Source organism: Vombatus ursinus, unplaced genomic scaffold, assembly GCF_900497805.2.
Source record: "Vombatus ursinus unplaced genomic scaffold, bare-nosed wombat genome assembly UNPS02014820.1, whole genome shotgun sequence".
NCBI lineage: Eukaryota > Metazoa > Chordata > Mammalia > Diprotodontia > Vombatidae > Vombatus > Vombatus ursinus.
This window is the reverse complement of record NW_020954598.1, coordinates 27,041,366-27,056,057: the sequence shown is the minus strand read 5'-3', so window position 1 is coordinate 27,056,057 and position 14,692 is coordinate 27,041,366. Positions and strand designations below refer to the sequence as shown.

The 14,692-nt window shown below is 40.2% G+C and overlaps 1 protein-coding gene across 4 annotated transcripts; it reads left to right on the top strand.

Moving 5' to 3' along the window:
- The first annotated feature begins 127 nt into the window (after positions 1–127).
- Positions 128–14,416, top strand: LOC114024099 (zinc finger protein 3-like). Of its 4 annotated transcripts, none has more exons than XR_003566867.1 (3): positions 128–1,837; positions 10,638–10,685; positions 13,461–14,416. XR_003566867.1 is itself a non-coding variant. In XM_027836966.1 (3 exons), the coding sequence occupies exons 1-3, from the start codon at positions 1,804–1,806 to the stop codon at positions 9,850–9,852; spliced, it is 1,017 nt and encodes a 338-aa protein (XP_027692767.1). In that variant the 5' UTR covers positions 852–1,803; the 3' UTR covers positions 9,853–10,538. The 4 variants fall into 4 exon arrangements, 3 of the variants coding, with proteins under 3 accessions (XP_027692767.1, XP_027692769.1, XP_027692768.1); XM_027836966.1 differs by lacking the exons at positions 10,638–10,685; positions 13,461–14,416 and adding exons at positions 2,761–2,871; positions 8,981–10,538 and having other exon boundaries at positions 852–1,837; XM_027836968.1 differs by lacking the exons at positions 10,638–10,685; positions 13,461–14,416 and adding exons at positions 2,788–2,871; positions 8,981–10,538 and having other exon boundaries at positions 856–1,837.
- Positions 14,417–14,692: the final 276 nt, after the last annotated feature.

Below are 14,692 nucleotides of genomic sequence, written 5' to 3'. Positions count from 1 at the left end.
AAAAAAAAAAGACAAAATGAGATAATGTTTGTAAAATGTTTTGCAAACCTGTGCTATAGAAATGTTAGCTATCATTATTGTTATTATTACTGTTCTTATTATATTAAGGCAGGTCAAAGCAAAAACATTTTGGGGTATGATTTCTTGCAAATGGCAGGCACTTTAAAATATTCGTTGATATACTTTGTATTAAATTACAGTGTAGGGCTAAGATCAGATGGTAGTTGTTTGACACCAAAAATCTAGTCTGTACACCTGCGAGAGAAGAAGGTCCACAGTCAGATCTGCCTAACCAGATTCTAAGGTTTGATCCAGAGTGGGAAGATCCCTGGTCCAGAAACCTGGAAAATGCAGAGGCAGAGCTTCTCTTCTGACATTGCTCCTGTACTAGGGCCCTCAGTAAGCCACGTCATCTCCCTGGGCCTTGGCTTCCTCAGCTGCCCCCTGGCCCACAGGGCTCAACAATGGTCAGGATAGTTGACATTTATGTAATGCTTTAATAATCTCACGCTTCTCCAGCATTTTAAGGTTTCCAAAGTACTTTCCTCTTCACGACCTTATAAGGTAGGTAGTTGTGAGTGTTTTCATCTTGCATTTTGTGGATGAGGTAACTGAGAGTAAGAGTTGCTCATGGTCACTTAGCTGGTCAGTGACAGAAGTGAAATTTGACCCTAATTCTTCTCCTTTGGTAAGTGCATGTTCCACTTTGAAGTCTTTAGACTTAGAAACATTAATTGATTCTCATAGCAAAAATTATAACCTCTCCATATACTTTATTTCCCCTCACTGGATATGAGGGCAGAATGAGATAATTGATGTAAAAATGTTTTGAAAAACTAGAATTCTGTGAATATGACAATAAAAATGTGCATCTGCCTCTAGAAAAAGTAGTTTTCATGTCAGTTTGCCATGGAAATTGGTGGAATCCTGATAAGCTCATTACTTCGGTGGAACCATTCACTTCATGACATTCAGTTTAAGCCTGGTGGGGTGTTTCACTTCTGGAATCCTTGCTGTTGGGGAGGCCACGGTTGATGGATCTATTAAGTTTGGGACTCTTGAGTTGCAGAAGGGCTAAGGCAGAGCAAGTATTTGTCTGTCACCAATATGATGAGCCCCCAGAATCAGAGGACCACCAGGCTGTCTAAGGAGGGGTTAACTTGTTCAGGGCAGAAAAACAGCAAGTATAAGCTTCTGCACTGATCAGTGTAGGGAAAGGGCCCATGAATGGCTGATATACTTCCAAGTATGGGTGAGATAGGGAGACCTAGTCTTCAAAAAACAAAATTTCCAGCTATGTACAAAGCACTGTCTTAGGTACTAAAGGAGATACAAAGTTGACATAAGACAGAGTGCTTACCTTTATGTGAGGTACAGTCTAGTAGAATAATATTAGCTCATTTATTTGGCACACAACGAGGTATATTTGTTCCTTTTAGCTTATATCATTCTTTGGCTTGGTCTGCCCACAAATGACCCATTCAGGCATCTGTCAGGAGTCCAGGTACCTTCCCTAAATGCCTGGACCCCCCTTGCTAAATAACTCTACATGATCCTGATCTTCTCCTGTGTATTATCTCTTCCACACCCACTTAGAATGTCCACCAGCAGATGTGCCACACACCCTCTGCCTCCTCCCTGGTGATGTAGGACATTAGCAAGGAGTTGAGCCCTGAAATAATACTTAGAACATGAAGAACTCATTGTTTTCAGGATTTGGTGACATTTGGGGATGTGTCAGTGGACCTCAGCAAGAAAGAATGGAAGAGTTCAGCAGCTGCTCAGAGATTTTTTCGAGATTTGATGCTGGAGAATTACCGGGATGTGGTATCACTGGGTAATGATTCTGTTGACCCACTTTAAAATCTTTATTTTGGGACTTTGTCTTGCTTCATGCGTGTTGCTAAATAAAGAGTTTTTGTTAATGCTATTAAGAGTTAATAGGAGGGGGCAGCTAGGTGGCGCACAGTGGATAGAGCACAGGCCCTGAAGTCAGGAGGACCTGAGTTCAAATCCAGCCTCAGAGCAAACACTTGACATGTACTAGTTGTGTGACCTTGGGCAAGTCACTTAACCCCGATTGCCTCACCAAAAAAACCAAAAACAAACAAAAAAAGAGTTAATAGGGGAGCAGCGAGGTGGTGCAGTGAATAGAGCTCTGGCCTTGGAGTCAGGAGGACCTGAGTTCAAATTTGGCCTCAGACACTTGATATTTCCTAACTGTGTGATCCTGGGCAAGTCACTTAACCCCTACTGCCTCACTTAAAAAAAAAAAGTTAATAGGAATCAGAAAGTTCTAAACCTCTATTTCTAAGGCTTTTCAGGTCCATAGCAAAGTAATGTCCCAAGAAACTGTTTCTTAAAGCTTTCTGTATTCTTGTTGATCCTTTGGAAGCTTTACTTTATACATAAATGATACAGCATTCTCTACCCTCGTCCCTTCCTAAAGACCTTATTAGGGTACCCTTTCTGAGCTTTTCTAAGCGAAGTATTTGCCCTTAGAATAGTTTGCTATTGATTTTTTTCCTACCTAACTAGGAAGGAGAGAATAAAATAAGCTAATTTTGAATCTGGTTCTGAATCACTGGATTCTGCTTCGAGTCTTCTTGGTTTCCAAGTCCCCTGTCTAAGGGTCATCCACTTCCCTCCTGCTTTCTCTGGGCATTTAATTGCCTTCCCTATATGTTCTTTCCAGATATAGGGATTAAATGGATATCTATAACCCGACTCATTATTCAGTCACATTTTCTTCTCCACAAGTAGGATTTCCCTTTTCGAAACCTACAGGGATCTCCCGGAGAGAGGAAGAACCATGGGGCCTAAATCATCAGGGACCTCTGGACTTGGAAGGTGGCAAAAGCACCTGTACAGGTAAGTGAGGGAGGACTCTCCTATTCTTACTCCTTTATATCTTCAGATTTACTTAGTTATTGAATTTTTTATTTTTCTGGATCAGATGTGCTTTCATTAGCATAAAGAACTCCCAATTAGGAAACTTTCTACTAATCCAAGTTAATACCTTCTTTGCTCAGAGTCTTTGAGAGTTGCCTGTGGCGCTGAGAGATTGTGGTTTGTTCGCTCCCACATGGTCAGTGGGTGTCAGAAGTAAGACTTGGAGCCAGATGTTATTGACTCAGAAACCAGCTGTGTGCATCCACAGTGCTTGGCTGCCTCTTATAAATTTAACCAACCACAAAGACAGATAAATAAATAAGTGTGTGTGTGTGTGTGTGTGTGTGTGTATGTATGTATGTAAAATTAGGCATAAAACTGTTTATGTGCCCCTCTGCACTTGACAAAGTAGATTTGAATTAATTAACAACCAAAAAAATGAGTCTGATGTCTTTTTTTTTTTTTAATTTGGTTAGGCAGTGGGGTTGAATGACTTGCCCAGGGTCACACAGCTAGTAAGTGTTATGTGTCTGAGGCCAGATTTGAGTTCAGGTCCTCCTGAATTCAGGGCCAGGGCTCTATCCACTGCACCACCTAGCTGCCCCCTCTGGTGTCTTTTTGAAAGTCGATCTCAAATTCAGATATTTTTGGTGCAATGTGTGTGCCCATGTGAGACACACACAAATATAATGAGGCATTCAACTAGTAGATAGAGCTGACTTTGGAATTAGAAAAGGGAGCCCTGGGGGCACCTAGGTGGCGCAGTGGATAGAGCACCGGCCCTGAATTCAGGAGGACCTGAGTTCAAATCTGGCCTCAGACCAAACACTTGACACTAGCTGTGTGACCCTGGGCAAGTCACTTAACCCTAATTGCCTTTAAAAAAAAAAAAAGAAAAGGAAGCCCTGGCTCTGGTTGTGCCCAGGGTTAGGGCTGAGTATAAGGCCATCAGGGGTGGAGAGCCTGCCTCAGAGTCACGAGGACCTGAGCACAAGGCACATACTCTTTGGACATATACTGACTGTGGCCTTGTCAAGACTTTTAACCATTCAGTGCCCCATACAGCTCCCTCATACCATAGAAGTTGCAGAATAATTGCTGATCTGTACTGGTAGAGAAAGTTTCTTCACCAAGGAGGTCCCTACCTCAATGAAGTCACAGGTCTGGGCATATACATACATACATACATGTATATATATGCACCAATATCTAAATATCTCTATAGAGAGAGAGGTGGGAATTCAGAACTACTCTAATGATTTTGCTTTTTTTGCTTTGTATCCCTTTATATAGATCTATGTTTCCTTTTCTGCTTCATATGTATCATTTTTATGACACTTTAAGACTGTTATATTAATACACCATAACTTATTCAGCCATTACCCATTTAGTACATTTAAGTTGTTTCCAAGTTTTTACTATTACAAATAAGGAAGTTCTCAATATTTATTTTACAGATAGGTCCTTTCCATGGTATCAATTAGGATAAAGTTCAGTTTTTAATTCATTGGATCAAAAGTCAAGATTAACCTAGATATAACAGTGCCAGAAGGGACCTTTGAGGCCATGCAGTCTAGCCCCTCACTTAGGAGACTGAAGCTCAGAGAAGTTAGTGATTGGCCCACAGTCACCTAAGTAAGAAGTAGAAGGCAGCAGGGCTTGGTGTCCTTGGATTTGGAGTCAGGAGGGACCTTTATTTGAGGCCTTTCTCCAGGGCCATGGGCTGGTCACTTTACCTCTCAGCCTAAATTTTCTTATAAATAATAATAGGCCTAACTCACCAGAGGAATTTGAGGATCAATTGCGTTAACATATGTAAAGCATTTTACAAATCTCTGAGTGCCCCATATATGCCAGCTGTGAAGAGTATTGGTTTCAGGATGACATAAATGGCCAGGCAGCTTGGGGTTGGGCAGAGAACACTGGATTTGAGTTAGAGATCCTGGGTTCAGGACTCAGCTCTATGGCTTTTTGGGCCATTCATCTCACCTCTCTGAGTGCAAGGTTCTTTCTCTGTAAAAGGAAGGGGCTCCCGAAGGTGACTCATGAGGTCCCTTCCAGTTCCTCATTCTCTGATGCTTTGTATTACTGGTGTCTTCCCCTTATGCTGCACCACATGGAATTTTTTATGATTTTTTTTCTGTTTTGTACTCTTAATGGCTATTGTCTTCATTTGTTAAAATGTTGAAAATACATTATTAAGAAATGTCATAGCCCATAATCTTAGAATCTGTCAACTGGGAGACAGTTTCGTCTAGTGGGATGAGTAGCTAACTTGGAGTTAAAAGACCTGAGTTTAATTCCAGCTGTGTTTCTTTCTTTTCTTTTTTAAAATTTATTTATTTATCTTCATTTATCAACAATCACTTCCATAAGCTTTGGAGTTTTAAATTTTTCTCCCCCTCCCTCCCCAAGACAGCACACAATCTGATATAGGCTCTACATATACATTCCCATTAAACATATTTTCATACATTAGTGATGTTGTAAGGAAGAATTAGAACCAATAGGAGGAACCACAAGAAAGAGAACACAAAACGAAACAGAAGAAAAAAAAATAGCAAATAGTATGCTTCGATCTGCATTCAAACTCCATAGTTCTTTCTTTGAATGTGGATAGCATTTTCCGTCATGAGACTTTTAGAGACGTCTTAGATCCTTGCATTGCTGAGAAGGGCTAAGTCTATCAAAGTTAGTCATTGCACAACATGGCTGTCACTGTGGACAATATTCTCCTGGTTCTACTCACTTCACTCAGCATCAGTCCATACAAATCTTTGCTACCATAGAAAGCTACTATAAATATTTTTGTACATGTGGGTCCTTTTCCCATTTTTATGATCTCTTTGGGATACAGTCCTAGAAATGCTATTGCTGGGTCAAAGAGTATGCACATTTTTATAGCCCTTTGGGCATAGTTCCAAGTTGCTCTCCAAATGGTTGGGTTATTTCACAACTCCACCAATAATGCATTAGTGTTCCAGTTTTCCCACATCTTCTCTAACATTTCTCAGAGTTGTTTTGATTTGCATTTCTCTAATCAATAGTGATTTAGAGCATTTTTTCATATAACTATAGATAGCTTTAATTTCTTCATCTGAAAACTGCCTGTTCATATCCTTTGACCATTTATCAATTAGGGAATGACTTGTATTCTTATAAATTTGATTTAGTTCTCTATATGTTTTAGAGATGAGGCCCTTATCAGAGATACTGGTTGTAAAAATTCTTTCCCAGTTTTCTGCTTCCCTCCTAATCTTGGTTACATTGGCTTTGTTTGTGCAAAAACTTTTCAATTTAATATAATCAAAATTATACATTTTGCATTTCATAATGTTCTCTCTCTCTTGTTTGGTCATAAATTCTTATGTTCTCCATAAATCTGACAGGTAATTCCTGTCAGAGGTATTCCTTGCTGTCCTAGTTTGCTTGTAGTATCAACCTTTATATCTAAATCGTGTATCCATTTTGACTTTATTTTGATGTATGGTGTAAGATTTTGGTCTATGCCACTTTCTACCATACTATTTTCCAGTTTTCCCAGCAGTTTTTGTCAAATAGTGAGTTCTTATCCCAGATGCTGGGGTCTTTAGAATTTATCAAAAAGTAGATTACTATGGTCATTGACTACTGTGTCTTATGTACCTAACCTATTCCACTGATCCACCACTCTATTTCTTAGCCAGTACCAAGTAGTTTTGATGATTCCAGCTGCGTTTCTTAGGCAGGCTATTCTCCCTAGGCCTCAGGCTGCCCACCTGTAAAATGAAGGTAGAGGATTATGATTTCTAAGGTCTCTTCTGCCTCTAAATCCTATGGTCTTTTTTTGATTTACAAGTCCCTTTTATATTTCCCAAATAGCCTCTCTTTGAATATCCCTAGTGAAGGGAATTTCAGTACCTCTTTAAGGCAGATCATTCCATACAGCCCTCATTTTTAGAATTTAAAATGCGTGGAAAACTGCCTCCTTAACTTCTCTGAACTGGATTTTTGTTCTCTCTTTGGAGTCAAGTAGTTCTTCCAGTAGTTGAAGAAATGTATCATGTTCCTCTCAAGTCTTATCTCTTCCAAGCTAAACATTGTTCCTTCAGTTGTGCCTGATTATGATATGGAAAGGAGTACCCAAACCTAACTGTTCCTCCTTTGGAAAACTCTAGTTAAAACCCTGCCTTGGTACAAAGGAAAGGAGTTAAGTAAAACCAACCAAGGGAGTGCCTGTGTCTGATAGTTGATGCAGTATTTCACACCCTTGGTCCATTAGCTCTCTACTAAGAGAAGGGAGGTGTATGTCATCCATCATCTTTCCTGTGGAAACAGTCTTGGTACTGCCTTTAATCTGAGTTCAGCTGCTTTTTAATGGTTTTACTTACTTTATTGTAAACGTTTACTGCATATTATTCTCCTGGTTCTGCTTTCTTCATTGTCCATCAGTTCCTATAGGTTTGAAAAAGTCCTTGTATTTGTCTTTTTCCCTCTGTGGTACAGTAATATGACATTACATGCATATGCCACAATTTGTTCAGCCATTCTCGAATTGCTGGACACTGACTCCTTCCACCCCTACCTAAATGTTGTGCTTTCACAGAAAATGCTACCATAATATTGGGAAAGTGTGGGCTCTTTCTTTTTGTCTTTAATCTCCTTGGGGGTATGTGCAGGATAGTGGGAATGCTGCGTCAGAGGATTGTGACTGGTTTTGGGACTTTTATCCTGTAATTCCAAGTTGTTGTACAGAACTGTTGGAGCAGTTTAGTATATCTGGATATTTTTATCCTTTTTGCTATTTGATGGGTATAAGGTGAAGCCTCAGAGTGGTTTTCATTTGCATTTTTCTAGTAGTGATTTATAGCATTTTAAAAATACAGTTGTGGATAGTTTATAGTTTTCCTTTGAAATGATTTTTTCAAATCCCTTAACCACTTATTTTTGGGGCAGTGGCTCTTAGTCATATATTTGCATCAATTCCCAATATATCTAGAATATCAGACTTTTATTAGAGGTCTTAGGATCATAGATCTATAACAGAAAGGACTTCAGAGGTCAATAAAACCTCATTTTGCAGATGAGGGAACTTGAGAGATTAAGTGATTTGCCCAAGGTCATTCAGATGGGAATTGAGCCAAAATTTAAATCCATGTGCTCTGATTCCACATCTACAATTTTGGTGCTTCATGTAATACACACCAAAGCTGAGGATTGAACCCAGGATTTCTGACTCACAGCACATCAGCAGCAGGGTCCCTGTCTTGCCCATGGGATCAGGTAGCTCTCTTTCAGTCAGAAGATGACATTTCTGTGTACTTTTTCCTATGGGACAGAACTGGGCACTAAGCCCAGGGCTGAGCACATTGTGGGCCCTGAATAAATTCACTCAAACACTTACTGAGCAAGTCAGTGGCATAGTGAATAGACCTCTGGCCTGGAGTCAGGATGACTTGAATTCCAGTCTGGCCTCAGACACCTGCTAGCTGCGTCGCTTTGGGTAAGTCGCTTAACCTTTCTTTGCCTCAATTTCCTCATCTGTAGAAATGGGGATAAAAATAGGACCCATCTCCCAGGTGAGAGGTAGATATGAGAGTCAAATGAGATAATGTTTGTAAAATGCTTAAAGTAGTGCCTAGTACATAGTAGGCACTATATCATTGCTACATATTATTATTATTATTGTCACTATTATAGCAATCATCATTATGTGAGCAAGATATTTGATGGAAGTATCCACACACCTCCTACCCCTGCATTGACCATTTTTCCTTATTATTCTAGTCTAGTTGCATTGATTTTGCTTGTGGACCAAGTTTTTGATCCTAGTGCTTTTCCCTTTCATCACGCTATCTCCCTCTAACCCCTGCAGTTTCCTCTGTCTACACCTGTGGCTGGCATTTCTATCCATTTGTGAACAAACTGCAGCCCTATTTTGCATTGTTTCTGCTGGGTCATCTCATTCCCTGCTCACATTATCGATATAAATCCTCTTTTCAGATCTATGGAATCCATGAGTTCCTAGAGCACTTTAATATTATATGATATGATCTGTTCCTATTGCCAGAATGTAAATGGTGACACAGTTGCATTTTCTATTTTTCAGAAGGTGATAATGTTACTGAGAATGAGGAGTCCACTTTAAAGCAAGAAATTTTTGTTGAATCAGAAGCACATAGTAGTTCATCAGAAGGTCTCCAGAAGGATCTTTTCCAGGCATCTAAAGCTGGAGAAGCCTGTGAAAGGGAAAGCATGTTAGAGCAGCAACAAGGAGCACTCCCAGAGGAAGAAGTTAGGAGAATTGATGGTGATTTTATGGAAGTGATAGTGCAGAATAAGAAAAGCCCTGTTGAAGAGAGAGATGAGAAATGTAAAGACTTCTGGAAAAGTTTTAGTCTTGTCTCAAACACTGTTACACAGGAGAAAATTCCAAGGGGACAGAAGTCTTATCAGTGTAATGAATGTGGCAAATACTTCAATAGGAGCTCACACCTTATTGACCATGAAAGAATTCACACTGGAGAAAAACCTTTTGCATGTAGCGAGTGTGGCAAGGCATTTAGCCTGAGCAAGAGCCTTATTCGACATCAGAGACTTCATACTGGAGAGAGACCTTATAAATGCAATGATTGTGGAAAATCCTTCAATCAGAACTCACACCTTATTATTCATCAGAGAGTTCATACTGGAGAGAAACCCTATGAATGTAATGAATGTGGGAAGGTCTTCAGTTATAGCTCAAGTCTTTTGGTACATAAGAGAACCCACACTGGGGAGAAGCCTTATGAATGTCATGATTGTGGAAAAGCTTTTAGTAAAAGCTCAAAACTAATTGTCCATCAGAGAATCCACACTGGGGAGAAACCCTATGAATGTAAGGAATGTGGGAAAGCCTTCAGTCAGCGTTCAACTTTTAACTATCATCAGAGAATTCACTCTGGAGAGAAACACTCACCTTTGATCCACTCAGTCTTTTAGATTGTGGAGCTCATGATGGAGAATAGAAGATTTCAATTTTATAAGAAAAAAACTTGTTTTCAGATGAAAACTCTAATCCTATTTCATCCAAAATCCTAAAAATGTTTGCTTTAGTTTCGCTGAGAGATCAGGTGTGGATGGTATGGTCACACTAGTGGAAAATGGACAACGCATTAGCTTTATCACTCTTGGCTTGTTTTGTAAATATCTCAAATCCATTCTTTGTTTCTGTTTTATCTCCCCAAGCACATTTTAAGCTCTGCAAGGCAAATCTCCATTTCCTTTCTCCTACCAGTGAGTCTTCAATATTTTTAAGAGTGTGCTTTATTTTTGTGTCACTACATTAAAGATCTGTGATTTTGTCTGATGCCGACAGATTGCAACTTACCTGAAATTTAACAGATATCTTAGAGAATTTTGTGATGATCAGAGATTAAGTGACTTGTCCAAGAACATACAGTATCAAGAGGCAGGATTTGAACTAGCTTTTCCTGACCCTAAGTCCAGCACTGTCCACTACCATGCTTGTCATTTGACCCAACAAATGTTGATAATTTGTCATGTAATTAATTATATTTTTTACCCCAAATGGAGTGTGGGTTCTTTGATAGCAGGTAGTACCACTCTCCAATCATATTTATACAATGATTGACAATAAAGGTCCTTAATAAACATTTTAATATTCATATATAACTAATAGTGTGATTATCCAACGGTGGGCTCCACATTTGCATTAGACTGGGAACTTTCTGAGGGTGAATGATGTTTCTTCCTTTCTTTCCCAGGATATGTTTTCGTATGGAATGGTCACAAGGGATAGACTGACCTTTATGGTAAAGAAGCTTACCTTATTTTTATTGTTGTTATTTTAAAAAATTTATTTACATATTTTTGTTACCTTTATTGTCCTTACCTTATTTTCTGGAGCACTTTGTATATTCTGTATCTTTGTTCATCTTTGTAACCTCAGGCACTTAATGATAGTTGAATTGATTAGATAAAACGTGGGCCCTCTTTTCATGGAGCTTATAGATTTATAGAGGGATAAGAGATCTATACAGAACTAAATAACCAATACTCCATGAATAGTGCTCTAGAGAATGGGAGAGAATTGTTTTAGCCAGAGGAGTCAGACTGACCAGCCAGGCCTGCGAAATTCCCAAGTGCCTTAGAACCAAATTAAAATATATTTGGGAAGGGTTTAAGACGATAAATAAAAATATACCCTAATGGTAACAAGTGGCCTTCTAAGTGAATATGTGGCTCACAGACGGGGATCCAGTTCCATTTCACTTTGACACCACTGCTTTAGATAGTAGCAAAGTCAATTAAATTTACCTTTACAGGTAATTAAGCTTAAAGATCTTTATCTTGTGGATAACTAGTATTTTTCAGATATTCTGTCTTCTGTTTTTGTCAATGACTCCTGTTACAAGCTAAGCAGATGCTGATCCTGGTTTTACTTTCTCCTCTTCTTCATTATTCTGTATTTCTTCACATAGATTTTCTTCTCGCTCAGGGAAATAGGTGGTATTTTTCTGCTGTTCCCATGGCAATATTTTCTGCTCATGTGGTTCTGTGGGCTTGTCTGTCTGCCTAGTTGGATACAGATAACATTTATGAACAGATCAAGTTAGAGCAGAGGCAAAACCCTTTGTCTTCATCATTTCTGTGCAGTTGTTCCCACTCTGAAAGGCTTAAGGAGAACAGTTATTTTGCATATTGAGACTTTATATTGCCAATGTGAGAATTTGTTGTGCTTGACTTATACCTGTTTGTATTGGGATCTATTTTTCTTGCTTTCTCGATGTAGGGAGAGGGGGAAGGTGAGGAGAGAATATGTTGTTTCATAACCACTGCTGAGTGCTTTTAGTTTCTGCCTTACTGTGATGGCTGAGAGTATGGATGGACAGATATCAGACAGGTCTGGACTCAATAGAACATAAGAGCGAAGCTTTCACCAAATGGTGGTACCCCTTGATTGGCAGTCATACCACTTTTTATCCATGGCATTTGTTGCCAAAATAGAATACACACTAAAACCTTCTCTTTCTTAAAGTTTATTTCATTTTACCCTAGAAAGCAAAACAAAGCAGTGGGTAAATGTTGCAAAGTGTCATATTTTGGATCAGAATTGATGTCAGGAAAAGCTTCCTAACAAAGTTATCCTAAAGTGTAATTAGGAGGAGGTTCTCCCCTTTTGGAGATATTCAAATGGAGACTGGAAACCCATTTGTTGAGTATGTTGTAGTAGTTCATTTGCAACGAAATCAAAAGGTTGTTTTTGTCCTACCTTTCTCCCTCTATCCTAACTGCCCCCCCCCCCCCCCGTGGCTTTATCTAAGGTACATCATCATGGTTAGTGACCCATATTTTCTGAACCTAAAATCGTATCTGTCACCTGTCTCTGCAATAAATGTGGGAGTCACATTAGCTCAATATTTTTGGAATCATTGCCACCTCCAGGCATCAACATACATATCTCTGGATGTAGAGACTAGTACACCCACATTTTTGTGAGGAATTTGTTGTCCAGTCTGTGACTCTACTTACTTTGTGACTCTATCTTAATGTCTGACTTGAATCAGAACTCAGAAAAAACCAGTATCAATGCCTGCTAGGTCCATTTACCTGTATACTTCTACATAAGGTATTTCATTTGTAGAATGGTACAGGCTCACTCCCACATGGATACAAAATGGCGCCCAGTCCTCCTGCAGCAGTAGTAAGGGCCCCAAAAGGGAGCAGAAGGTCATACAACAGATTCTTGGGAGTTGCTGCTCTTTAACCCATTACTCCTGATCCTGCCTTTCTGGGGAACGTTCTCTACATGGTAGCTCTACTAACTGTTTGAAGACTGCTAGTGTCAAAGGCTTATAGATTTTGAGTTCCACATTACCCCCCAAGCCCCTTTTATTTTTACCAGTTTATCTTGCTTCTCATTGAATGACATCATCGTTAAGACTCAATTGCAACAAACCTAATCCCAGAATATATTTGGGTCCCAGAAACGCATTTATCCAGCTGTCTGAATTTGGGTTAGGGACAGCTAGATGGCATAGTGGACAGAGCTCAACCACTATTATCCCTGTAAAGTCCATTTTAGGGGAATAAGATCTGGCTTAGGAAACAGCAAAACACTCCAGTAACCAGTAACTTAAGGCAGAACTCAACAGATGTAACAAATCTCACCTAAGAAACGAAAAGCATATGGTTCAGTATATCTTCCTCCCTTTTAATATATGAGAATGGCTAAGCCAATTACTTCAAATTAGTTGTTTTCCACATGGTTTGTCTCCAGTCGTTGTACAAAGACTGTTGACAGTGCTCAGCTTACCAACACCATGGAATAGGATTCTGTTACAGGTCAGACCCTACAGTCCCTACACAACTAGGAGAATCGTCTACCCAGGGTATCAAAATGTGTTGTTGATGTTAAAAGGTGGTATCGATGACAGTGTCAAACTAACACATAGTCTGATACACAGGGTATGCAGGATAGATAAAACCACCTAATAATGTGAAACAACTCCAAGTCTTCAAATTGCTACCATATCTCCATCAGAAGTGCTTTTATAGACTTCTATACTATGTTCATAACTTTTTAGGTCCTGACAGAAGCCCATACAAGGGTAAGATGGAAAGAATATGTCATCTTCTGCAAACTCACAAGTGGAAAGCTCCGAAACCAACAACCTCTTAAAAGAGTTAACATTTGTGAATCTGCGAGAGAAAAAATGCCTGTTACCACACCTGAAGTGGTTCCTAAACTTGCTTCTGGAAGTGAAAACTAAAGAGCAAGAGGAAAATCAATAAACTAACAAAAAATAAAGGTGAAAAAGTGGTCTGGAGACATTAGACATTATTACTGCCCAGTAAAAGTATTGTTTCCTGTATGGCTTGTCTCCTAGAGGTTTAGAATGAACAGATGCAGAGAGAAAGTCTGGTTTGCTCTCCAGCATTATGGAATGGGTCTGTGTCACAGGGCAGAGCCCTATGCTCCCTCGGACCACTCAGACAGAACCGGCAGAGTCAACTACCCGAGCATCTACTTGAGTGATACCGTGATCTGACGAAAGGTACGGACAGTGTGGACTGGCCTGAGTGCTGGCCTGGCGTCGGGAAGACCCTCTGGTTTCTACATTACCTCTAAGATCAAATCCCCCAACTTCACTTTAAAGCCTTTCCCAAACCAGCTCCAAATCCTTCCTTTTTCACATCTCCACTCCACTGTTCATTCCATCTCCCTGCTCCTTTGCACAGGTTGCTTCCTCATGCCTGAAAAAAACCAAGTTCTCAGATTCCACGTTAAGAATCCCAGAACTGGACGCACTCCTAAAGTGCCTGGCACACCGCAAGGGCTAAATAAATGCTTGTTCCTTTTCCCCTGCCTTCTCTTCCCCCTCCAGCTCTAAACCTTCCACGTATGCCTAGTATTTAAAGGTGAAGTAAGCCCCTGCAGGGCAGTTAAGTTTCCTCCTAGCCACTGTATTCCCCTCCCCGCCCTTCCCTCCGCCCCGTGCCCCCGACTCTGCAGAGTCCTGCACACTGTGAGTGCTTAATAAATACAGGCTTGTTATAGTTTAGTCACAGACTGCTACAGGGTCAGGTTACCGAAGGGCGTTGGCGCCCTCTGGTGGCAGCCTGGGTGCGCCGAGGCCGGAGGAGGCCGTTTAGGATGGTCCAGGTCTGGCAAGCGAGACCGCTCCTCGACCTGTTGCTGCGCATGCGCTCGGCCTGGTATTCACTTAAACCAAGTTCACCTGGAAGGAGGAAAAACATATGAGAGGGTGGAAGCAGGGCATGCTGGGAAGCGAGGATGCGAAGGCAACGTGGTTGT

Excerpts from the sequence above, each read along its gene's own strand:
- LOC114024099 (XM_027836966.1), top strand. The coding sequence starts at position 1,804 with ATGCTGGAGAATTACCGGGATGTGGTATCACTGG. Across the intron at positions 1,838-2,760 it reads CCGGGATGTGGTATCACTGG|TAGGATTTCCCTTTTCGAAA; the intron begins GTAATGATTCTG and ends CTTCTCCACAAG. Across the intron at positions 2,872-8,980 it reads TGGCAAAAGCACCTGTACAG|AAGGTGATAATGTTACTGAG; the intron begins GTAAGTGAGGGA and ends TCTATTTTTCAG.